Source organism: Chiloscyllium punctatum, chromosome X (genome assembly GCF_047496795.1).
Source record: "Chiloscyllium punctatum isolate Juve2018m chromosome X, sChiPun1.3, whole genome shotgun sequence".
Taxonomy (NCBI): Eukaryota; Metazoa; Chordata; class Chondrichthyes; order Orectolobiformes; family Hemiscylliidae; genus Chiloscyllium; species Chiloscyllium punctatum.
The window spans coordinates 15,639,219-15,664,906 of record NC_092791.1 but is presented as its reverse complement, the minus strand read 5'-3'; the positions used below and the strand labels follow the sequence as shown (position 1 = coordinate 15,664,906).

Here is a 25,688-nt window from a genome sequence, read left to right as displayed (position 1 = left end):
CAAACATGCTCATACCATCCGTCTGCTACTTTAACTCAATTAGACTTTTTAATTTGATTTTTAGGCGACGCTTTGATTTTCAGAACCCTTCCCGCATGGACCGCAATGTGGAAATGTTTATGACTATTGAAAAGACACTGGTTCAGGTAAGTTGAATATTACTTGAAGTAGAATATATCTTTTGCCTAAAGTGAATTGTATATGTCAGGATTTTTTTCTTGAAAAACATTTTGAAGCATTCTTATGTTATTTTGCAGAACAACTGTTTGTCTCGACCCAACATCTATATAAACTCAGATGTAGAACCTAAGTTACTGAGTAAACTGAAAGACATCATTAAGAGGCACCAGGTATGTTTGTTTGATGACAGTTAAGTTGGAATTAGCCTGGTTGTAATATTGCAACACAAGTCTTGAGTTCAGTATTAGCAGGAAAAACTCTTAGTTTTTCTGGCTATTTCAATATTTCAAAATGTAGCACCCTTCACTCATCTCAAGTGAGCATGTGCATTCTTAATATTAGATGTATATATTTCCTGGGATCACTTTGAATTCCTCTTCACCAGTTTACAACCATTAGGTTTTGAGACTTTTAGCTTAGTTTTTCCCCTACTACATTATGCAGTCCTATCTTGCACTATGTTATCCCATGTTGGGAATGCTATATACTGGTCAAGCAAATGGCACAGAAGCATCTAAGATCTCTTGCCCATTTGATCACATTTCCCTTATGCCAGCCTATTTTAGCATAATTTACGTCCCCCATTATTACTACTCTACTGCTACTGAAAATCTTTAGGTTGCCTGTAGATCTCACTGTTGATCGTGTACTTGTTATTCAGTGGTTTGCCAGTGTATTCCCAATAGAGTCACAGATCCTTGATCAGTCAGATAAGCTTTCCATAACCATTCATTGCCAGCCCATAAATGCACCGGAGTGGAAGTTGTAATGATGGTGGGTCACTTTTGAACCACTACTATGAGCATTCCAAGATCTTGATCTGTCAATAATAATGAAACACATTTTGGTGAGCTTTTTTTAATTTTGCTGCCTCTAAGTAATCTGGTGGATAGAAATGTTCCATGTTGCTTGTGACAGTAATAGTATCAGATCCTAAGGCTGCATTGAAAAGGCTCAGTTGTGTAGTGCCACTAGTTCCCCAGGGCGAGTCCATCTGATTGTTCTTTCTTTCATGCTCATGGACCATACTTAGCTCAGCTCATCTCCCTGGATAATGACATACATAGTCCAGAATCCTGGATGCAAACTTCATCTGCCATTCCTTAGTGCTGCTTGTTGTATGGGCAGATTTATGTGTTCTTGCTTAAATATGCCTCGCCTTATTTCACTGGAGAGACATTTGGCTCTTTCTTTTCTCAAGTATTCTTTTTATTAAGCCATGACTATGTCTGTCTTTCTGTGCCTTAATTATTTAAATGCTTTTCAACAGGGTACTGTTACTGAGGACAAGTCAAATGCTTCACACGTTGTTTACCCTATTCCCGGCAGCACTGAAGAAGGTGAGTTTTGTGGTTCTCCATTTTCTCAATCCAGTATATAGTCTTAGTTGCTTAGTCAAGTGAGTTCACTTTGTCATTCTGAACTGAGTGGTTACTTCTTAACATTTGGTTTTCAACTTGAGCAGATTTGTTGTTTGTAGTAGGTGTTGGTTTGGAATTCTGTTTTGTCCTGGGCCAGCTGAATTTGGAATTTCCAGTGTTCTTGAAATTATTTCCAGAATCATGAATCTTTTCCTACTCAAACATATGAAGTTATCCAGGAAAAATGTTCCCCAGTGACAATAGGCGCAATGAGTAAGGTTGCTGAGCATTAGGTTTATGAAGATTATGTGACTCAGGCTCTGATTTTTCCTCTGTTTATGTCTTTTGTTCTGCTTTTTTGGACAGGCATTCCTGAAATGTTTATGTTCCAGTCCTGAAGGTGATATGTGGAGTCTGGTAACTGGATACGTTTCCAGAAGACTTAACAACTCATTTATATTCATAGTGCAACTGATGGAATAATGGGGCTTGATTATCAGCTCTCTCTTTCTGTCACCATTCAGAATAAAAACAGCATGGCTGACCAGTTCTCTTCACTATTCCAGCCATTCCAATATTAGTTTGGAAAAGGATCCAAGTTGAACTGGTCATTGCAATGCTGTGATCAGACCAACTGTTGACCTTCAGTCTATATTCTGGAAGCAAGGAATCTTGGATTGAGTTACACATCTGTGTGATAAAAGTCCAAAATCAACAGGAGGTTGGTGGCACCACAAAATAGTGTTTATTACAGTAAGTCCTCACCTCACGTTGCAGTTGTAACTTTAAGTGGAAGTTGATTTCCATAGGAATCCATGTTAAAGACAGAGTTACATTCCTGCAGACAGCTTTTTCTTTTGGAAAAAATCTTTGTACAGATTCAAATAATATCCTGTACGTGTATTCCTAGCTGAAATAACTTGAAACATAAAATTAATAACTAAATATAAAATCTGGGTAGTTAGCTATGTCAGGACATTTCTCAACAGAAAACAACTTGAAAACATTAAGTTGAAAAAGTGTACATTCCAAAGTACCTATATTCATAAATAAAATACCCTTTAAAATAAAGCCAGCCTCCAAAATAAAGAGGAAATGCAATATATATGTAATTACTAGACATAAATATTGAGTAAATTCTCTTGAAGTTTTAATTGGCCAGGCTGCATCTAATGGCAAAAGCTGATCAGTGCAAGCAGAACAACTTGCATTGACATATGTCTGCTGTGATTTGGAGGAGCCGGTGTTGGACTAGGGTGGGCAAAGTTAAAAATCACACAACACCATGTTATAATCCAACAGGTTTATTTGGAAGCACTAGCTTTCAAAGTACTGTTTCTTCATCAGGTGGTTGTGAAGCAGGACCATAAGACACAGAATTTATTGCAAAAGATTCCAGTCTCATGCAGCTGGAATGATATATGGAATAAATCTAGACTTAAGTCTTTCATCTTTTAGAATGGGTTTGCTAGTTTCGGTCTGCTGCAAACTTAAACTGAAACTCGCAGTGTTAAAATTTTTGACTGTGTTGGTTTTATATTTTTGTCTTATTACATTTAAATACAGGTTATCTCCATCTAAAGTTATCATTAAAACAGTTTAACATTCCAATAAAAACAAAATACTGTAGATGCTGGAAATCTGAAACAAACAGAATGCTGAAGAAAGTTAGCGGGTCTGGCAGCATCTGTGGAGAGAGGAACAAAGTTAATGTATTAAAACAAGTATGACACCTCTTCTACAGAACTAGTTCTAAAGAAGAGTCATACCTGACTCGAAATATTACTGCTGATTTCCTTCAGCATTCTGTGTTTGTTTCAGTTCAACATTGTTCCCTACAGATTCCTGTGTGGCCTGCCTGCTCTCGAGAATTTTCACCATACTTTTGCTCCCCCTGAATTTCTATTCTTGCCCTCAGTTCCTCTTCACTGCGCATTCTTTATACTTCTGGTGTTGGCTTTTTCTGCTGCCAGCAGTTCCAAATTTATGATCAAATCTTGGGCTCCACACTGTAGTAGACATGTGTCAGTGTCAGTTGTTCTGTCTGCACTGACCAGCTTCTGCCATTAGATGGAGCCTGAATTTTTATTGATGACTTCAAATGAAAATGACCTGTACTTAAATCTGATAAGACAAAAATATAAAACAATACAGTTAGAAATTCTGGATCTAACATCTGAGCTATATCATATGTTAAAAATGTACATTACAGTTATTCAATTGGCTCATATTACTTCTAAATAAAATCAATATTTGATGCTTCCACCTTTCAGAAAATTGTGGTAGGGTTAGGGTTAGATTGATAGGATAATACCCTATCTAGAAACAACCAACCAGATCCTTGGTCCCTCCTCCTTTTGCTTATTGTGCTACCCTAACTTTGCTATACTCTTCCCCAAATCCCTCACCATGTCCCCTTGCCCTGACCAACCCACTCTATTACTTATTTCCGTCCTCTTAGCCTGCTACACTATCTAGTGTCGCCTATTCTGGATTGATATGTTCCAAGGATTTTATATCATCTCCCACGCAAACAAACAGCCTCTTTTCACCCATCTCCAACCACTCTTCAGAGAAACATGTGCAGTTTTTAATGCCACTAAGACTAATCACCTCACTGCTCACAGCAATGATGCAGGCTAGCTTTAACTGTAGTTATGAGGTTATGATTCTGGGTCCTCCATTGGTTTGCATAGCCAATGATCTGTGTGGTTGCTAGCTGCATGCAACAACTTTATAATGCTGCCAAATTAGACACAAAGTTACTACCTTCCTTTGAATCAGTGGATGTGAGTCAATCGTGCATTGCAATCCTCACATCTGCTTTTGAGGTTATCAAATTTATCCCCCAAGCACTTTGCAGCTTTTGTATGAAAAATTACGTGAATAAAGATGTTACAAGTCACTTACCATCTGTTTTCAAGTCTTTGGGATAAAAGACCCAAAGAGTACAAGTCATGGTACAGAATGAGGACACACACTAAGGTAGGAGGCACAGACCCTTGGGTGTGAGTGCTAATAAGCCTCCTAGCATGTGACTGTTATTACCTGGAGGAAGAATCCGCTGGCAATGAGAACCAGTTCCCTCACTTCTTATCCTCCTACTCCAACAAAGTCTTTTAAAGGGTATAACAGCCTCCCTGAGGATGGCAAGATAACATAGTGGGCACTTTCCATTTCTTCCTTATCCATCCTGCACAACAGCACACCTGTCTAAAATAGGGTTTTTCACTTTGTTGAGACAGCTCTCCTCATGCCAGTTACTTAGAAGCACAACTCTAAAATTCAGATGATCTTAACTTCCACCTCAAAACTTTCATACCCCACATCTTAGTTCACCTTTCTCAAGTCACTTTGCACATACACCCAAATTGATACTATTCCCCTCATTAACTTTTCTTGCAGGAGAAGTCAGTGCAGCTTGTCCATCAGAGACCAGTGACTTCAGGGGCTATCTCCACTTTTAAATCCTTTTAAAAGTGAATGGGATTCAACTCTGCGCTCTCTGTGGGAGTTGAGAAAGTTGGTGGATTCTTGCTAGCACCAGGTGAGCAGCTGAGCTCTTAATTGGCTGCCATATAAAACAGACACATACGAATATCCAGCTGTTTCTCTGCTTTCTTAATCTCAGTGGGACAATTATTACCTCTTATTTAGCCTCTGTGCTTCTCTTCTGTAAATTCATCATAAGATGGGAAGGGTGGTCAAGGGAGTAGTAAGACGCTGAGGAAGGTATGGTGAGTTGATTGCAACAGGAACAAGAGAGAAGAGATAATACCAGCCCGTCCAGCATTTCCAGCCCTACGTTAATGTGTATTAACCCTCGTTAACACCAAAACACCATAAGACATCAGAGCAGAAGTAGGCCATTCAGCCCATCACTGCTATTCACTGAGATCATGGCTGAGATAGACAGACAGATTTTTAATCAGTAAGGAAATCCAGGGTTATAGGAAAAAGGCAGGAAAGTGGTATTGAAGATTATCAGATCACTCCCCCCCCCCCCACCCCAATTAATTTAAAGTTCTCTTCAAAGTTTGTGAAGCGGCAGAGACAAACCACTATAAATGCCGGAGGAAACATCACAGAGGCGCTTCACAGGAGACTCCCAAGCACTGAGGATGTCACCTAGACAAGGGACGAAACGTCTGCAACACAAATTCCCAGCTCAGTGAACAGAACCACAATAAAGTTCTCTCTACAGCTGTTAGACACTGGTCCCAGAACAGGTCATGTGAAGCCCATCCTTACAGAACAGTTTTCTACCCCAGTGGTGGTGCCATCATCCAATGGACTGAAAGACATTCCTTCTGCGCGAGTGTTTGAGCCATTTATTTAACTCATAGTGTCATATAGCATGGACCCTTTGGTCCAACCTGTCCATGCCGACCAGACATCCCAGTCTCGCTTAGTCCCGTTTGCCAGCATTTAGCCCATATCCCTCTCAACCTTTCCTATGCATGTACCCATCCAGATGCCTTTTAGATGTTGTAAGTGTATCCACCTCCACTTCCTCTGACAGATCATTCCGTACACACACCACCCTCTGCATAAAAAAGTTGCTCCTTAGGTCCTTTTTAAATCTTTCGTCTCTCACCTTCAGCCTGTGCCCTCTAGTTTTGGACCCCCAACCTGGGAAAAAGACTGTGGCTATTCACCCTATTCATGTCCCTCATAATTTTATAAACTTCTGTAAGGTTTACCCCTCAGCATCCAACGCTCCAGGGGAAAGAAATCCCGGCGTATTCAGCCTGTCCATACAAGTCGAGCCCTCCAGTCCCAGCAACATCCTTGTAAATCTCTTCTGAAGCCTTTCAAGTTCAGCAACATCTTTCCTATAGAAGGCTGACCAGAATTGTGTGTGGTATTCGAAAATACTCATCAATGATATACAACCAACTCTTTGACTTTATTTACTCTATGCCAGTTTTCTTGTGGTTCAGGTAGTAATCCAGAGATTATTACTTTGGAGATTCTGCTTTCTAATTTAGCTCCTAATTATTCAAAGGCTTTCAGCAGAACCTTCTTTCTCGTCCTACCAATGTTGCTACCACAGTGAATGACGGCGACTGGATCCCTCCCCTTCCTCTCCAGGTTCTACTGCAGCCTTAAGGAGATGTTCTTAACCCTGGTGCCTGGCAAGCAACACAGCGCTTGGTGCTCACGTTCATGGCTTCAAAGAACAGCATCTAACCCCTTAATTATTACCCTTTGCTACCACTACTACATTCCTATTTCTTCTCTCACTTGAATGGCTCCTTGTACTAAGGTGCCATGGTCAGTTTACTCATCCTCCCTTCAGTCCCTACTCTCATCTGTGCAGCTTGCAAGAACCACTGGACAACTGCAAGGGCTGAGGCTCCTGATTTTTAACCCCCTAAATGTTCAAGATGGTGCCGTAGTAGCAGGGCTGACCCCAGGGCTCGTCCACTCCCATCTGCTTTCTTTCACTTTTCTTTCTTCTTTTTGCTTTTGCTCTTTTTTTTTCCTTTTCTTTAAAGTCTGGAGAATAGCAGGTGAAGGGGGAGGCCTCCTGCAGCAGTAGCACCAAGTCGAGCCAGACACTGCTCCACCCCAACCTCTAGTCTCCCAGCAAGTGAGAAGCAGGTCCAGGACTGACTCTCCCAGCCCAAACTCACAGGCTGAGCTGAGGCTCCGGGTCCATGCCTAGGCCCAGGATGCATGAAGGAGCCGTCGCGTTGGCAAAAGGGATGGAGGACCCCACTGACCTATGGCAGGTAGAAGCATCTGGAGGAGTGATGGATGAGGAACAGTAGGTACAGAACCCGTGCATTCCCAGGCCTGTGGCTCCAGTTCAGCTGTGGCAATTGCAATTGTGACAGTGGCGGAGGCCTGTAACTGAGACCCCAGAGCCCGTTTCAGAGATTCTGGCTGATGTCAAGCAGCAACTGGAGGAGCAGCAGATGGGGAACAAGCAGAAGAATGAAAGATGAATTCTATTGCAGTAAGTTTTTCAAGATGGCGCTGGAACATGGCGACACTTCACGTATAACACGTGAAAAACACTTTTCACTATTTATTATGTGCATGTGGCAATATGTCTTAAGTCCTATCTGTCTCGCACACAGTCACACCATTCTCTCTCTGATCCCAGATTAATTTTGAATGACCCAGTCTCAAGGGTGTGACCACTGTCTGGACGTAGCCCAATGTCTGCATTTCAGACTCTGGTTCCTCAACTATGATCCAAAGTTCCTCAAGTTGCAGACAGGTGTATTAGCTCTAGGTCATATTCGTGTCCGTTAGCTCCCACATATTGAATTAGCAACGAATCGCCCATCTTGTCATCACTATCACATTTGATTTAATTTATAAATAAATTAGTTTGATTTATGTTTTGATTTTATGAAAAGAAATAAGTCATGTGTATCACCTTGTACTTCAATTATTTTTAAGAGAAGAAGAAAAACGCTAGAGACCTAAACACAGACTGAAGAACTGAGTTTTATTTTAAAACCTGGATATATTCACTAATCCTGCTGACCAGTCAGCTTCTTTCCCTGTACTCTCATCACACTGTGGTTTGTAACTCAGTTGCTGCCTCACTGCAAGTCAGCTCTTGAACCACACCTTTTATCCCCTCCCACTTTCCTCTTGCTCTGGAGAGTTTGGTGCACCAAATTTCCACTTTGAGCCAGATTTCCAACAGTATACTCACTCAGCCTTTGCCTCATTCTGCTGAGGTCTCACACTGACCATGTTCCTTACTAACAATACCAGCACGATGCTCCAGACGTGTGACCTGTAGTAGTTCCCAAGCCAGAGGGAGCTGCTGTGTTTCAAGGACCATCTGAGTTCCACAAACCTTTGATACAGCATTTGAGTAAAAAGTCATCTGTCATGATCTAGACCCCCGGTTACACTGGGAAGAGCTCAAGAGTAGGTGATAGAAGGGCATGTGTAAGTAACCAAGGGAAGTACAATGTTAAGAACCACCAGGGTATTTGTCTGCTATTATTACATGAAAAGGAATTGCCCACTAACAATATTGCATATACTTATTCATGGAGGTGATAGTCATGAAGGAAAGTATGGATTTATGTACTGCAGCTGATTTATTATACAAGCTGACGTTGAATTGTAGTTAAGGAAGATAGTTTCTTTGGCATTGGTTGTAGATTGGCCACAGAGGGGATCAGAATGCTTTGTAAAAAGTGGGTGGTGTTACACAGAAGTGAAGACTATGGAGGTGATCTGTGTTGGGATAGCCCTTGTAGCAATCACCAAGGACTGCTGAGAGCAGTGGTGATTCTGCTGATCTGCCAGCTATCACAACCAAAGGTTTGAAGTTGTGATGGGTATAGCACAGTCTAATGATTCTGGGCAGGCAACCTGGAGGATACTACAGCATTCAGTCTGACCTCTTCAGGCATTGAAAAAGTGTTTTTCACACACAAAACGTTTCATCAATGAACACCTCATTGTGACTCCTCTCTGTTAATGTTTGGGCCACTCTATCTGGAATCATTATCCATAGGAGCAAAGATTATAGACTTTGCCATCCAGAAGTAATCCTTTGACATTAGTTTCGATGGAAGTTAGAGTTGAAATTACAAAGTTTGAACTGCAGCAATTGTTGTCATTGAGTTTTCAGGACATTGAGGAAGTGGAAGCTTATCCATTCACCATGGTTGTATGTGTGCTGTGGGCACCTTCAATTCATTGTAGATGCTGTTGATCACATCCTGGACCATGTTTTTCCCATTTTGCCAATCAGTGAGCAGAGTACTGTCCTGATGTTCATTGATAAGTCAGTCCCTGTGACTGCCTGATGTTACCCTCTGCCTCAGGATCTGAGGATAGAGATCATCTTTACAACCAAAGAGAAAATAATACGGCCAGCTGCTTTGATCCCTGAAATAAAATGTGCCTTTTTGTTTGGACAGATTAAATGTTAGTCATAGTCTAAAACGTGTCAATTCTCTTCCAGAAGAGTGGGTGCGGCCAATAATGAAGCGAGAGAAGCAGGTCCTCCTACATTGGGGTTATTGTCCTGACAGGTAAGCATCTAGCTTTCAGTTGCATGTTAGGTTAAAGTAGCCATGTCTATGCTACAGAAAAAGTTTGGAGGAAAAGTTAGTACGGTTTACCTTAGCTCAGTTATATAATCAGAGACTATTAATACAGTGACACAGGGAGAATATTCATCTATTGAGTCTTCGCTAGCAATTGGTAGAGAGTAAATAAGATTAGAGAGATGATTGCTTGATTGAAAGACTAGTATGGTAGAAGTGAGTTCTAGTTCATGGAGCACTGGTGCCAATGCTCAGGAAAGTGGTTACTAGTAGTGTGCCACAAAGGTCTGTTTTGGGTCCACTGCTGTTTGTCATTTTTATAAATGACTTAGACGCAGGCATAGGTGGATGGATGAGTAAATTTGCAGACGACACTAAAGTCGGTGGAGTAGTGGACAGTTTGGAAGAATGTTACAGGTTGCAGGGGGACTTGGATAAACTGCTGAATTGGACTGAGAAATGGCAAATGGAGTTCAATGCAGCTAAATGTGAGGTGATGCACTTTGGGAAGAATAACAGGAAGGCAGAGTACTGGGTCGATGGAAAGATTCTTGGTAGTGTGGATGTGCAGAGGGATCTTGGAGTCCATGTACATAGATCCCTGAAAGTTGCCACCCAGGTGGATAGTGCTGTTGAGAAGGCAAACGGTGTGTTAGGTTTCATTCGTAGAGGGATTGGGTTCCGGAGCCGCAATATTATGCTGCAACTAGATAAAACGCTGTTGCGGCCACACTTGGAATATTATGTACAATTCTGGTCCCCATATTTCGGGAAGGATGTGGAAGCATTGGAAAAGGTGCAGAGGAGATTTACCAGGATATTGCCTGGTGTGGAGGGAAGGTCTTATGAGGAAAGGCTGAGAGACTTGAACCTGTTCTCATTGGCAAGAAGAAGGCTAAGAGGGGATTTGATAGAGACATACAAAATGATCAGAGGATTAGATAGGGTAGACAGTGAAAGTCTTTTTCCGAGGATTATGATGTCAGCGTGTACGAGGGGACATAAATTGAGGGTGATAGATTTAAGACAGATGTCAGAGGCAGATTCTTTACGCAGAGAGTGGTAAGGGCATTGAATGCCCTACCTGCTAATGTAGTTAACTTAGCCACATTAGGGAGATTTAAACAATCCTTGGATGATTTTGGAATAGTGTAGGGGGACGAGCTGAGAATAGTTCATAGGTCGGTGCAACATTGAGGGCCGAAGGGCCTGTTCTGCGATGTATTGTTCTATGTTCTAGAGTGGGATCTGTACCAGTGGGGTGGTCTATACCTGAGCTGTGCTGGGGCTGGTGTTCTTGCGAACCACATAACTAGGGAAGTAGAGTGGAATTTAAACTCAATAGTGGAGGCAAAGACCCAAATTTGGGAAGTTGTGGTGAATTAAAGTGTGGGGGAAATGCAACAGGAAAAGGAATTAATGTGGGAAATGATAAGCAGACAATGATAGGAAGGGACAAGAGAATGCAGATCCAAGAGCAGATCAACAGATAAAGACTAAAGATAAAAAGGACAAAACTTAAGATAGGAAAAGTTTCCTCATATTTAAAAAAAGAAAGGACTTAACAAAGTAAGTATTAATTCTATAAAAAAATTAGTCTGGAGAATTAGTAATCTGCCAATGGTTTTAATTTTCCAAATACCTAATGTAACATTTTTTTCCAAAAAGGGAAGACGTGTGTACTGTAGACTTAAAAACGTTAAGTGTTCAGGGATTGAAAACATCAGCAATAGCTCTTTCCTGGAATAAACTGTTTGCTGAGATTTAAGAGGCAAGGAGAAATTATTATAAAGGAATTAAAAACAACATGTTAATTATTTAGATTTCCAGAAGGCACTTAATAAGGTACTACATCAAAGGATATGCAGAAAATTAAAGTTCATGGTGTAGGGGTAATGTATTAGAATGGAGAGAAGATTGAGTGGCTAACAGGAAGCAAAGAGTAGGAATAAGTGGATCTTTGTCAGGCTGACAGGATGTCACTAGTGATGTGCCACAGGTGCCGTGCTAGAGCCACAATACATAAAGATTCAGGTGTGAGTTGTGCAGAGGACATGAGACTATAAAAGGGTATTGATAGGTTGGGTCAGTGGGCAAAGAGCTGGCAAATGGAGGACAATGTGAGTAAGTGTGAAATTGTCTATTTTAGCAGAAATATTTTTTTAAAAAGCACATTCTGTAAATGGTGAGAGGTTGCAGAGTTCTAAAATGCAGCAAGACCTGGGTGTCCTAGTTAATGAATCGCAGAAGATTAGTGTGCAAGTACAGCAAGTAATTAGGAAAGCTAATACAATGTTATAATCTGTTGTGAGGGAAATTGAAGCCAAAAGTAGGAAGGTGATACTTCAGTTATAGAGGGCATTGCTGAGACCTCATCTGGAGTATTGTGTATAGTACTAGTCATCGTATTTATAGAAGGATGTTAATCACTTGAAGCAGTCAGAGAATGTTTTCTAGACTAATACCTGGAACGAGTGAATTGTCTTATGAGGAAAGGCGAGGCAGGTGTTATCTGGTGTTTAGAGTTAGAGGTGACTTAACCAAAACCTTTAAGATTCTTAGAGGACTTCATAGAGGTTGCATGTTGAAAGCACGTTTTGTCATGTGGGAGGATCTAGAACTAGGGAATCATAGTTTTAAAAATAAACAGAGATCTATTTAAACAAAGATAAGGAAACCTTATTTTTTCTCAGAGCGTTGAGAGTCTTAGAATTCCCTTCCTCAAAAGGCAGTAGGGTGTGGAATATTTTTAAGGGCGAGGTAATAAATTCTTGATTACCAAAGGGATGAAATGTTATCAGACATGTGCAGGAATGTAGAGTTCAGGTTAAATTCAGATCGGCCATGACCTTAGTGAATGAGCAAGCAATCTTAAGGGCAGAGTGGCCTACTTTTGTTGCTTGCTCCTGTGATCATACTGTTGTCGCATCAATTACTTTTTCTAGGTGTTGCTAAACACTACTTCCAATACTCACCAATGCAAGCATTACATCTTAAAGGACACAGTTCATCTCAGTTGATTTCATTGTGTCACTTGTCTGCAGAGTTATGTTTCAAACATCATTTCAATAATTAAATGAATAACTGTACAGGTTTGTGTTATAAAGAAATGTAAATTGATCAGAACTTTGTGGCTGTTTTTAATTCTTTAATGGAATTCATTTCGGACCAACTTAACTCAGTTAGTATTTATGCAAATTCTGATGAAGCGTTGTTCAGAACAGCAGTCTAAAGCTTGGAACCGAGAGATTTTCATGTTTTAATAATGTTGTTGAAGCGTAATAATATTATTACAAGGAATCTGCCTGATAATGTTAGCCTGTGGCCAAGTCTGCTCCATTACGGTGTTGCATTTATTCCTGTGTTATGTTCCTCTAGTTATGATACATGGATTCCAGCCAGTGAAATTGAGGCATCGGTTGAGGATCCCCCACCAACTGAGCGGCCCCGGAAGGTTTGCAGATTTATAATTCCTGATCTATTCAAGTATGCATATTTGTAATGTTTCATAAATGAGAATTCTACAGATTTTGGGCATTTAGCAAATTACAGGCAGATTCAACAAAGTTTTGTGAAAAGGGAATCATATTTGACAAATTCATCACAGTACTTTAAAGATGTAACAAGTGGTATGGGTAAAAGGCATGAAATGCACTTGGATTGCCAAAAATTGCAACAGAAGCTTTTATTGCAGAAGATGGTGTTGAGGTGATATATCAGTATGGATGGAGGATTGGTTAGCTAACAGGAAACAGTGTTGGGATAATGGATTATTTTCATGTTGGCAAACAGCTGATGATCTATATGAATGAGTTAGATGAACTGTGTTGTTGCCAGATTTGCTGATGATACAAACATAGGAAAGCAAATTGTGAGGAAGATACAAAGAATCAGCAAGGGTAATAGGTTCAGTTTTGAAAAAACATTTAATGCACAGCTGTGGTATAGAAGCGTAAAAGGCCATTCAACCCCTTGAGTCTGCTCTGCCATTCAGTATGGGCATGGCTGAACATTGAGCTCAATACTTGAATTTCCCACCCACCATAACACGAGGTAAGTATTGCTACAACTCTACAGGACATTGGTGAGACCGCATATGGTGTATTGTGTATTCTTTTGGTATCTTGCTCAGTGGGATAAACTTGCATTCAGAACAGTTTTGAGAAGATTCAGGAGACTGATTCTTAAGCTATAGAGGGTTGTCTTATGAAGAATGATTAAGCAGTTTGAATTAACATTCTCTTTGGGGTAGAGCAGATGGTGCAACAGGGAGAGCTTCAGATTCCTGAGACATTGGGGCCATTTTTGGGATAGGTGTGATCTGTAAAAGTTGGATGGGATTCGCCTGAAAAGGAATAGGACCAGCATCCTCACATGGAGGTTTACCAATACCGTTAGGGTGGATTGAAATGTGATTGGTAGGGGGTAGTATCTTGGCAGTAGTGCAGAGAGATGAGACAATGAGAGGGAATTAGACGTTAAAATCCTAGTGAGTGAGTCTAGAAGGCAGAGGAAAGATAGGCCAGGTAAGTATGTAATATATAATGAAATCATGCAGTGTCAGCATGGCTTCATGAAGGAAAATGATACTAGACAAATTTACTTGAATTCTTTGAGGACGTTACAGAAGAGATTAAAAGAGAACCAGTTGATGTAATACACTTGCATTTCCAAAAGACATTCAATAAAATTTCAAACATGAAGCTGCTTAAGTTAAGACCCCATGATTTTGGAGGAGTATGTTATCATGAAAGAAGATGAGCTAACTAACAGAATTCAGAGAGTCGGGATAAAAAGTATGGCAACCTGAAATGGTGTGTCACAGTGCTGGGACCACAGTTATTTGCAATATATTGTTACGACATGAGGTAAACCCGTTAATTTTAAACCCGACACACAGAGGCGTACCGCGCACCGCAATCTGTTAAATTTCGTGAGGCAAAAAACTATCCCAGAGGTCACCATTTTAAGTAAACAAAATTAACAGTTTTATTCTTAAGTCCAACAGAGAACACTAAAACCAACAACTACTTACAACTCCTTTGTCTTAAACCTATCTTTTACTTCCCACTCTACAATACTGATCCAATAAATTCCATCTTAAATTTAAGGTAATATCAATTTCAAACCCAGGAATAGTCTTCAGGTATCGAACTTTCTCTGTAGATTCCTCTAAGTCGACTTTGGTGTTCTGCTACACGAATTTCTTTCAGATGGGTACCTTTCAGAGAGTCATTCTGCTAGCAGTCTGTTGGTTCTTGGCAGCTCTTTGTAGTTCTCCCCCTAACTGTTCCTCAAAACATTAGCTTTATACCTCAAAACATTAGATCATTTGATCGGTTTGATGTCCTCTCAAACAGTAAAATTCAAATTCGATTGGATTTGGTATCTGAAGCATAATTTAAACTGGCCGAATTTGAATTTGTTTTTGTTCCATCCAACACAACTCTAGGTATTTGTTTCGACCAAGTGTTACATTTTTACCTTGTTCAGGACACTGTGCTTTCAGACCATGCTCTCTCTCTCTCGATGCTCAAGAACCCATCTATGTCCATCTTAAATATGCTCAATGACCTGGCCTCAACAGCCTTCTGTGGCAATGAATTCCATAGGTTCACCACTCTCTGGCTAAAGACATTACTTCTTATCTCCGTTCTAAAAGGTCTTCCCTTTACTGTAAGGTTGCATCCTCATATCTTAGTCTCCCTGACCAATAGAGACATCTTCCCAACATCTACTCTGTCCAGGCCTTTCAATATTCTGTATGTTTCAATGAGATTCCCCCTTCACCCTTCTAAACTCTATCGAGTATAGACCTCAAACGTTCCTCGTATGTTAAGCTGGGACCATTCTCGTGAACCTCCTGTGAACATGCTCCAGGGCCAAGACATCTTTCTTGAGATATGAGGCCCAAAACTACGCACAGTACTCCAAATGTTCCCCGACCTGAACCTTCTACAGCCTCAGAAGTACATCTGTTAGGCATGTGTGGATGAAGCTGCAGGGATATCCATTCTTGGCGAATATTCTGTAGAGATGGTGTTCTTCTTCTTCCCTTCATAGGTTGGGAGTGCTGCAGTGTGTTGCAGCTCTTTTGAAGAAAGTACTAATGCAGCTTCTCTTGTGTGTGTTAGGGTGGTTGCTGTTCAGGACCTGGTCCATGTATGTGGCTTTCCTGGACACTTTTGTGGTGCATTCACCATTCTGTGTTGTTTGTACTATCACACCCAGGAATAACAGTTGATTGTTAGTTTCTTCCTTTCTCATAAATCTGATCCCTGTAAGTATGGTGTTGATAATCCGGCGTGTGTTCTCGATTTCTGTTCTCTTAATGATAACAAAAGTGTTGTCTACATATCTGATCCAGAGTTTGGATTGGATTTGTGATAGGGTTGTTTGTTCCAATCTTTGCATCACTGCTTCTCCTACGAGCCCAGAGGTGGGTGAGCCCGTAGGTGTTCCATTGATCTGTTCATGTTTGGTTGTTGAGTGTGAAGTGTGTTGTCAAGCACAGGTCTAGTAGTTTGAGTATCCAGTCCTTGTTGATAGGTTCCCCGTAATGTTGTCTGTTCTGCCTGTCCAGGAAGTTGGCTATTGTCTCTCTGGCTGGAGTTTTGTCAACTGAAGTGAACCGTGCCTGTGGGAGATTTGTTATAACCAAAGCAGCCATCTTGTCACATGTTAAAAGCCTGGAAACAATTTTAAATCTCATATTAGAGTCTGCTTGTTAAGCTTGTACATTCCCAGGCTCAGTGAGTTGGTTGACCTTGTAGCTGTACTAACGCATGATGGTGAAACTCTTTCCCAGCATGGGAATGTTCTTCTTTTCCAAGAATCTATTGTAATACTAACACTTGCTTATCAGCTACTAACTAGCACTGTCCAGACACTACATGACTGGGGCTAGTGACTGGGCAAAGTGTCTACTTACTCATCATACTGCAATTAACAGTTGGTAATTGTTAAATGATTGTAAACTATACAATCATGCAACTCTCTGTATCTCGTCGGAGTGACTTGTGACCATTGGGTCGACTTGTCTCTCCCCGTGAGCTCATGAATAAACAGTCAATAACTCAAGGTTTGTGTGGCATGATTCATTGTTCTTCTAAATTGGACCACTACGGGCGAATCACCCACTTCATAATTCATTTCATCCCCAACAGTGCCATTACATCAAATGAGACTATTGCTTTGTTCTTGTCTATGTTTATGTTCTTGATGTTGTCTAAGAATTCTTGTGATGATTGTATGGAGCGTTTAGATCCGCTAATAAGATGTTGTAGTTTTTGTTGGAGAGAACATTAAGAGAACAGAAATCGAGAAGGCACACCAGATTATCAACACCATACGCACAGGGATCAGACTTACAAGAGAGGAGGAAACCACTCCCATTCCTGATTTGGAGATGCCGGTGTTAGACAGGGGTGTACAAAGTTAAAAATCACACAACACCAGGTTATAGTCCAACAGGTTTAATTGGAAGCACACTAGCTTTCGGAGCGATGCTCCTTATGAGGAACATCTCTCCGAAAGCTAGTGTGCTTCCAATTAAACCTGTTGGACTATAACCTGGTGTTGTGTGATTTTTAACTTTGTACTCCCATCCCTGGATGCGATGGTACAAACAACACAGAATGGTGAATGCACACACAAGAGAAGCTGCATTTCTTCAAAAGGGCTGCAACACACTGCAGCACTCCCGACCTATGAAGGGAAGAAGAAGAACACCATTTCTACAGAATATTCGCCAAGAACGAAATTCCCAACTTCATCTGCACATGCCTAACAGACTGACAACGCAATGAGGACATGCCATGACGCAACACACTGACCACACTACCTTATATAAAAAAAAGCATTTTGGAACTAACAGCCAGACTTCTCCGCCCAATGGGATCCATAACGGCCCATAAACTGACAGCTATGCTTGGGCAACAGCTCACCAAAACAAAAGACCCTATCATGTGTAAGACTGATGTAATTTACAGGATTCCATGCAAAGACTGCACGAAACACTATAGCAATCCGCATCCACGAACACCAACTAGCCATTAAACACCATGATCAGCTGTCACTAATAGACGTACACACAGAGGACAAGAATCACATTTGACTGGGACAACATAGGGCAAGCTAAACATAGCACAGTCAGAGAATTTCTAGAAGCATGGCACTCAGCCATGGACTCCATCATCATGCACATTGACCTAGACTGGCCACTACAGCAGAAACTGAGCCAAATAAATTCCAGAAGAGACAGTACAGCAGTGTTTCACAGGAAGCTCCAAAGCACAGAAGATGTCACCTAGACAAGGGGCAAAATGTCTGCAAATCAACTTCCCAGCTCAGCAAACATATCCACAACCACAATAGTATAAATAGTGCAAGGCGAAAGTTGAAAAGGAATTAGTAAAGCTAAATGCACATAAGAATGCATTGGCTGGCAAAATAAAGGGTTTTTTTAAAATAAATAAAGAACAAGAGAAAGGCTAAGGAAAGAGCAGAGTTTAGTAGGGACCATCGAGGTAATTTGGACCCAGAAGATGTTGATATGATTCTCAATGAGTACTTGGACTCGTTCTTCACAATGGAAAAGAGCGATGCAGGTAAAGACATCAGAATTGAGCACAGTGAAATATTAGTGTACTACTCAGTGTCCCCTTGATGGTGGGGAGTGTGCACTTGGATTTTTTTAAGGCAAGGTCATGTTTGCGATATTTGATAGGACATTTTGAGAATATAAGCAAGACTGTTAATGAGTTTTTTTCTACTTGGGCTTTAGCAAGTCTTTTGATAAGGTCCCTCATGGTAAGCCAGTCAAAAAAGTAAGAGCTCTTTGCATCCAATACATGGTGGCACATTGAATCAAAAATTAGCTGAAAGGCAGGAAGTAAAACGGGGTATTTCTGTGAGTCTATAAGTTTCAAAGAATCAGAGATGATCTTTGAATAATAAAATTCTGAGGGCCTTTGACAGGGTGGGTGCAGAGAGGGTGTTTCCCTTTAAGAAAGAGTCTACCCAAGACGCAGAGTTTAAAATTGAGTATCCCACTTAAGACAGAGATGAGGTGAAATTCCTTCTCTTCATTTTTGGTCTTTGGATGTCTCTTCCTCAGAGAGCAGTAGATACTGAGTATTGAGTTTATTCAAAGTCAAGTCAGAAAGATGCTTAAATTATAAGGGAGTTGAGGGTTATTTAGTGGGGTGGGTGGAGGAGGACGTGGTTTTGAGGCCACAATCAGATCAGCCATGATCTCGTTGAATGGAGGAGCAGGCTTAATGGACCAAATTAGCTACTCTTCTTTCTTACAATCTTATGGAACACACTGCCTACGGTGGGCCAGATGAACATGTTAAACCCAGTAGCAGAGCAGCTAAAAAGTTCTCTAACCTGAAAGGTTTTGAGCTTCTGAAGTGTTACTGTCCCCCTATCTTCCAAGATCTCTGTGTTTGTTGAGATTCTGGACCCTTTGTTAATTGGATTATTGTGCAGATCATCCTCCTGTCTTCCCTGATTGCTCCTGAGTGTCCTACTCATCATATGTCCTGTTTACAGAACAGTAGTTCTGATTGAGAGATGAGAGTCATTATTAGAATACAAAATTTTAAAATCAAAAACGTTATGAGCAGAAGATTATAGGGATCTGAGTCATGTGAGCTACAGTGGGAATTATGGCAGAACCACGGGAAAAATGCATCGCGACATTCGGCCTACATCACTGAATCCTTTATGCACTTCCCAAGTGGCAAGGTCAGTTTCTCACTGGGCAGCAATGAGTTCCCATTTGAGCATGATTATAACTTGTTTAAATGCTTTATTAGTGCCACAACGTGCCTCATTAGTGTTCAATCTCCTATCTTCCCAAGTGTGTCAAACGAGCAAGATTTCGGCAATTCTCGACATGGAAATCAGAATGGGCATACTTGAACCCACTGCTTGCTTCAAAAGACCTCCTTGTTGGACACCAGGCACACTCCATGGGCGCTAGCCGTGCACACATCTCTTATCTGTGGACATTGGCATCTGACAGGCGCCACTTTCCAAGAACCTTCATGGCATATTTTTGGTCCACTTATAGGGCGCTCCTACACTTCTTCATTGATACACCAGCAATTAACATTGTAATGCTGCTGCGAAGCGGCTGTGTGCTCAGGGACATACACCCAATCCATGGACTAGTCCAGGCTGCATCTCTGACTCTTCACTTATTCTCATCACGCTCCTTTAATCTGCCCCTACCTGAATGCTCAGAGCATCCTTGCTTTGTCTTGCTTTTTTGCACTTTGTCCCCTCAGGCAGAGACACCAGCTCACTACTGTTGTGTTGGCATGCTATTTAGAGCATACATACAAAGGCAGAAAGCTTGATGTTGTCAGCCATCCTCAGTCAAGTCAAGGGAGAGAACCTACACCTGGGGTCCTGGTCATAGCAAGTCGAGCAGCCAGTGATACCAGTCCAGGGGCTTGAACATGGTCAGTCAGTTACATAGGATAGTCAAAGTCAGGATGCTGTCCAAATACAGGCCACCACTCATCTTGAGTTTCTCTGCCCTGTTGTGAGCTTTCCTTTTCCTGCAATGAGAGAGTGGTGGGTATTGAGGGACATTAAAATGTGGGCACAGGTGGGGAGATGTCCCCGGCAAGTGAGGAGGCAACCCAGTGGCCATGCAGTGTTAGAGGTGTTTGGGTTGGGGTCGGTAAGAACAAGTAAGGGAAGACATTACAGACAATCGCGAGTGTACTAGAGCATGAGCCTTGGTGGGAGATAGGTACATTATCATACAGATCGTGACTCTCATTCTGGCTAGGTAGAGATGAGCATTGACCACCTTCCTACAATGATAGGATTCCTCCAGGTGACTAATACTGCACTGACCGTGTTGGCAACCTGGGACCAGGCTGGCATGGTCTGCCCTTGTGGTGTCTGCTGGACCTGGAAAAACAGGATGTCCTGCTTGTGTACTCCATGTCTGGTAGGACCTCCAGGTTCCTGCCAGCAAAGCTTCATTTGTCTACCATGTCTGGGGTAAATGGCAGGAACCATGCCTGAATGGTGCTTTTGTGGGCGTGCAACAGACTTTTAAATGTGTCAGCAGTGCCAGTGAATTCCAGGATATCCTGGCAGTGGCAAGCTGTTTCAGGAATGGTGTATGGTAAAATGGGACTACAGACATGAAGGGTGCCAGAGTAGCAGATTAGTTAATTAATGGGTGAGTTCAGTAAGGTATGGTGAGAAACCTCAGTGCCTCGCAGCGATAAAACCTCCGAGAATCTCGTCACAACTTGCTGTTTGTCAAAAAAAAAATAAGATTGCCATGGAAAATGATGCCAATTAACTGCAGGAAGCTCGGTATTGGTTGTTTGACACTCTGATCTGTTTTAGCGCTCATCTTGATGGTTGATAATATCGATTGGAGAGGACTATTTCTCTTTGTTTCACAAACCTAAAGTACAAGTGGGATGGTTTGTATTTTAGTTAAATAAGTTAACAGTTCCTTACCTGTCCTTACCAGCTGCTGTGAGTGAGACCTGAGCTTTCAGTAAGATTTCTTATATTCATCTGCTTTTAACTCATTTGACAGCATGTTTTTTTGAGTTTAAATTTGATTTATTGTTGTCACACATACCAAGATACTGTGAAATTTCCAAGACTAACTATTCTTATTTGTTGAAAGGTTCATGCTAAGTGGATAATGGACACTGATACTTTTAATGAATGGATGAATGAGGAGGACTATGAGGTGAATGATGACCGGGCACCTGTTGTTCGAAGGAAGAGAATTTCTGCCAAGACATTAACAGAAGAGGTAATTTCTACTGTTGTCCAATTTTCTTCCTTTATAACCAGTCAGTGATGTAGAACATAGAACATAGAACATAGAACAATACAGCACAGAACAGGCCCTTCGGCCCACGATGTTGTGCCGCACTTCTATCCTAGATTAAGCACCCATCCATGTACCTATCCAAATGCCGCTTAAAGGTCACCAATGAATCTGACTCTACCACTCCCTCGGGCAGCGCATTCCATGCCCCCACCACTCTCTGGGTAAAGAACCCACCCCTGACATCTCCCCTATACCTTCCACCCTTCACCTTAAATTTATGTCCCCTTGTAACACTCTGTTGTACCCGGGGAAAAAGTTTCTGACTGTCTACTCTATCTATTCCTCTGATCATCTTATAAACCTCTATCAAGTCACCCCTCATCCTTCGCCGTTCCAACGAGAAAAGGCCGAGAACTCTCAACCTACCCTCGTACGACCTACTCTCCATTCCAGGCAACATCCTGGTAAATCTTCTCTGCACCCTCTCCAAAGCTTCCACATCTTTCCTAAAGTGAGGCGACCAGAACTGCACACAGTACTCCAAATGTGGCCTAACCAAAGTCCTGTACAGCTGCAACATCACCTCACGACTCTTGAATTCAATCCCTCTGCTAATGAACGATAATACTCCATAGGCCTTCTTACAAACTCTATCCACCTGAGTGGCAACCTTCAAAGATCTATGTACATAGACCCCAAGATCCCTCTGTTCCTCCACCTGACCAAGAACCCTACCATTAACCCTGTATTCCGCATTCTTATTTGTTCTTCCAAAATGGACAACCTCACACTTGGCAGGGTTGAACTCCATCTGCCACTCCTCAGCCCAGCTCTGCATCATATCTAAGTCCCTCTGCAGCCGACAACAGCCCTCCTCACTGTCCACAACTCCACCTATCTTTGTATCATCTGCAAATTTACTGACCCACCCTTCGACTCCCTCCTCTAAGTCATTAATAAAAATTACAAACAGCAGAGGACCCAGAACTGATCCCTGCGGAACTCCACTTGTAACTGGACTCCATGCTGAATATTTACCATCTACCACCACTCTCTGACTTCGACCGGTTAGCCAGTTTTCTATCCAATTGGCCAAATTTCCCTCTATCCCATGCCTCCTGACTTTCCGCATAAGCCTACCATGGGGAACCTTATCAAATGCCTTACTAAAATCCATGTACACGACATCCACTGCTCTACCCTCATCCACATGCTTGGTCACCTCCTTGAAGAATTCAATAAGACTTGTAAGGCAAGACCTACCCTTCCATTCCTGAAGAAAGGCTCATGCCCGAAACGTTGATTCTCCTGCTCCTTGGATGCTGCCTGACCTGCTGCGCTTTTCTAGCAACACATTTTCAGTGATGTAGTTTTGCTCAATGTTGTCTGTTTTTTCCTCAAGATTGTCCTCTAGATATTTTTCCTCAAGGTAGTTGTTTTAAATTAGATATACTTCAATAAAAACAGATCACTGGAAGTTTTCAGAACAGATGTTCACTATCATCTATTATTTGAGAATAAATCATTTGGTAAATAAATGTGTACCAATTCAAAGCTTAAAGAATCAAATACTGGAGCTTTTTTCATTGCTTTGCCAACAAAATTCAGTCACTCAATTCTTTCTTTGTTCACAGCCATTATCCAGCAGCAGCAAGAAGTTTCTTTTAGGAAGTACTTCTGGATTTTGTTCCACCTTAGCCGTTGGGCGATATGCTTTCACTGACGAACTTCACTTCTTCTGTTACTGAGAGGCATTTCTTGTCTAGAAGTGTAATTACATTTGGTGATTTAGTGCTTTCTGATAGGATGAGGTTTCACTGGTTATGTGAAAAATGAGTGACTCCTAAACTTTTATTCCAAGGTGCACAGCCCAGACTCAGATCGGAGAGATAAGAAGGGAAGCAGTCACAAAAAACGGAAACGTTCCCCTTCTCCTTCACCAACTCCAGACTCCAAGAAAAAGAACACCAAAAAAGGGTGAGGCACTTCCCTTGTCTCAGGAAATTATTGTTTAATTTAAAGTTAGAAATGTTAAAAGCTTTTGTTTTGATCATGTGTGAATTTATTATGCTAAATCTAGAAAGGTATGCCAGCATTCACATCCCCATGCTGCTAGCCCAAGATATTATGATAAACACATTTACACAGTTATACCATTCAAAGGATTTCAAAGTATGAAACACTTCAAAAAAAAAAGCAATATGATGTGACCGTTATACATTCAGGTCCCCACTGTGACTGCCTTTTCAAAAATTGCAAGTGGAAAACTGTATGAGATTTTTGGGATTGAGGAAATTGAAGAAGTTTAAAGGAGCAAGTTGTTAGATTTTGATCTGGTGTTGAATTTCAGTGCTCAAAAGCAATCTGAATCTTTTCAATCTTGTTACTCCAAATTGCTGGAGAACATGTTACTGCCCTTGCATGTCCTGTCCTGTTTTAAAAACTGGCAGCAGCCAAAATGTATTATTTGTAAAAATTATATCTTGGGGTGCTAGTATCTTGTGACAGTCTCCAAATGTTGTAATACACTGTCTGAAAAGGCTTCCCAGGAAGTTTCCTTCAAAGCAAGAGTCATGTTTTTGGGCAAAGTGTAAGGAGTAATTAAAGTGTTACTGGAGTAGTTCTGTGTTCAGGTTATTAATACACTGAAATACTAAAAGATTTATAGACATTGTCACATTTTCGAGTATCATATATGCAAAGTGTACATCACATCTTTAATTGGCTCAAATCTGACGATGAAAAACATCAAATTGTTATAAATTGAATAATATTGGTCATCTGAAATATTATTGAAAAGGTCATAGAAGTGGTAATGATGAATGAGTAAGTAATTCCCAATAAACAAGCAACGAGGAGGAGAAGGGGAACTACTTCAGTTATACAAAATACTTTGAGAGCGGGGAGAAAGCCTTTTGGCCGCCAACTTTGCTTTGTAAAATAAGATTTAAAACACAACAAACAGACAAATAATTCCTGAGCAAAGCTGTGAATTAAAGAATTCCCCACCTTCTTGGAAGAACAACAGATTTGTTCACAGAGACATTACACTTGGAAAACTAGAGCTTGGCTTCGCTCAATTCCTGGAGGTTGCTGTCTTCGCCTGGACTGTTTTGGTATTACCGCATGTACAGCCTTCATGTCCCATGAAAAAAGAGGAGCATTCTTGGGCTGTTCATGTTGCATTTATGATGTCCTTGCAAACCTCAAAGTGCACATTTAATAATATTCACAATCTATCCATCTGTTAGCAGTGGTGTCATCACGCCATTGAATTCATGAATTTACTGTACAACAGGGATGTTAACGTAAATTGAATTATCAGGCCTACTAATTTAACACATCTTCCCCAACTCTTTCTGTGTCATGCACAGCATGCCTACTTTATCTTACACTTTCTCTTTTCCATTGTTACTCTCTGTCTCCATCTCCCTCTCCCTCTGTCGTATTCCACATCCTCTGTGCCTTTTTTTTACACTTCTCTGGCTTTCTTCTATTTCTTTCTGTGTTGCCATTTATCTTTCTCACTCATTCTACCTCACCCTCTTTCTCTCGCTCTTTTTGTGCTTCATGATTTCTGTATTTCTGTCACTCCCTCTATCTTCCGACTTTTGTCTTTCTCTTTTGTTTTTTTTAGATTAGATTAGATTAGATTCCTTACAGTGTGGAAACAGGCCCTTCGGCCCAACAAGTCCACACCGCCCCGCCGAAGCGTAACCCACCCATACCCCTACATCTATATCTACCCCTTACCTAACACTACGGGCAATTTAGTATGGCCAATTCACCTGACCTGCACATCTTTGGACTGTGGGAGGAAACCGGAGCACCCCGAGGAAACCCACGCAGACACGGGGAGAATGTGCAAACTCCACACAGTCAGTCGCCTGAGGCGGGAATTGAACCCGGATCTCTGGCGCTGTGAGGCAGCAGTGCTAACCACTGTGCCACCGTGCCGTTGTCTCTGATTCCCCTGTGATATAACCTTGTTATCCAGTCTACCATGTGGAATGTTGTTGAGCCTTTTTTAACCTCTCTCCTACTTCCTCTATCTGAGTACTCATATATTTACTAGAAAAGCAAAAGGTTTATATCTGTCGTGAAGCCAAAACAAAATAGGAGGGATTTTTCAGTGGACAAAAATAAATTTTGGCATTGTAAGTTCAACAGATCTAGTTTTTTTCCTGAGGTAAACCCAAAATAGTTTAATTAAGCCACAGAGAATGATTGAAGTGTAAAATTATCTTAGGAGGTCAAAAGAAAATTTGTTGTCCAGTGTAC

General features: G+C 41.2%; 1 protein-coding gene across 8 annotated transcripts in view; it reads left to right on the top strand.

The window, feature by feature from the left end:
* Nucleotides 1-25,688, top strand: part of LOC140471202 (SWI/SNF complex subunit SMARCC2-like) — a 170,231-nt gene that overhangs the window by 32,889 nt on the left and 111,654 nt on the right. For all 8 annotated transcript variants that reach the window (XM_072567113.1, XM_072567110.1, XM_072567114.1 and 5 more), the window contains 7 exons: nt 65-146; nt 258-350; nt 1,451-1,520; nt 9,493-9,562; nt 12,956-13,031; nt 21,255-21,386; nt 23,269-23,384. In XM_072567113.1, the coding sequence (XP_072423214.1) occupies nt 65-146; nt 258-350; nt 1,451-1,520; nt 9,493-9,562; nt 12,956-13,031; nt 21,255-21,386; nt 23,269-23,384 (639 nt within the window). The remainder of the gene's footprint in view (nt 1-64; nt 147-257; nt 351-1,450; nt 1,521-9,492; nt 9,563-12,955; nt 13,032-21,254; nt 21,387-23,268; nt 23,385-25,688) is intronic.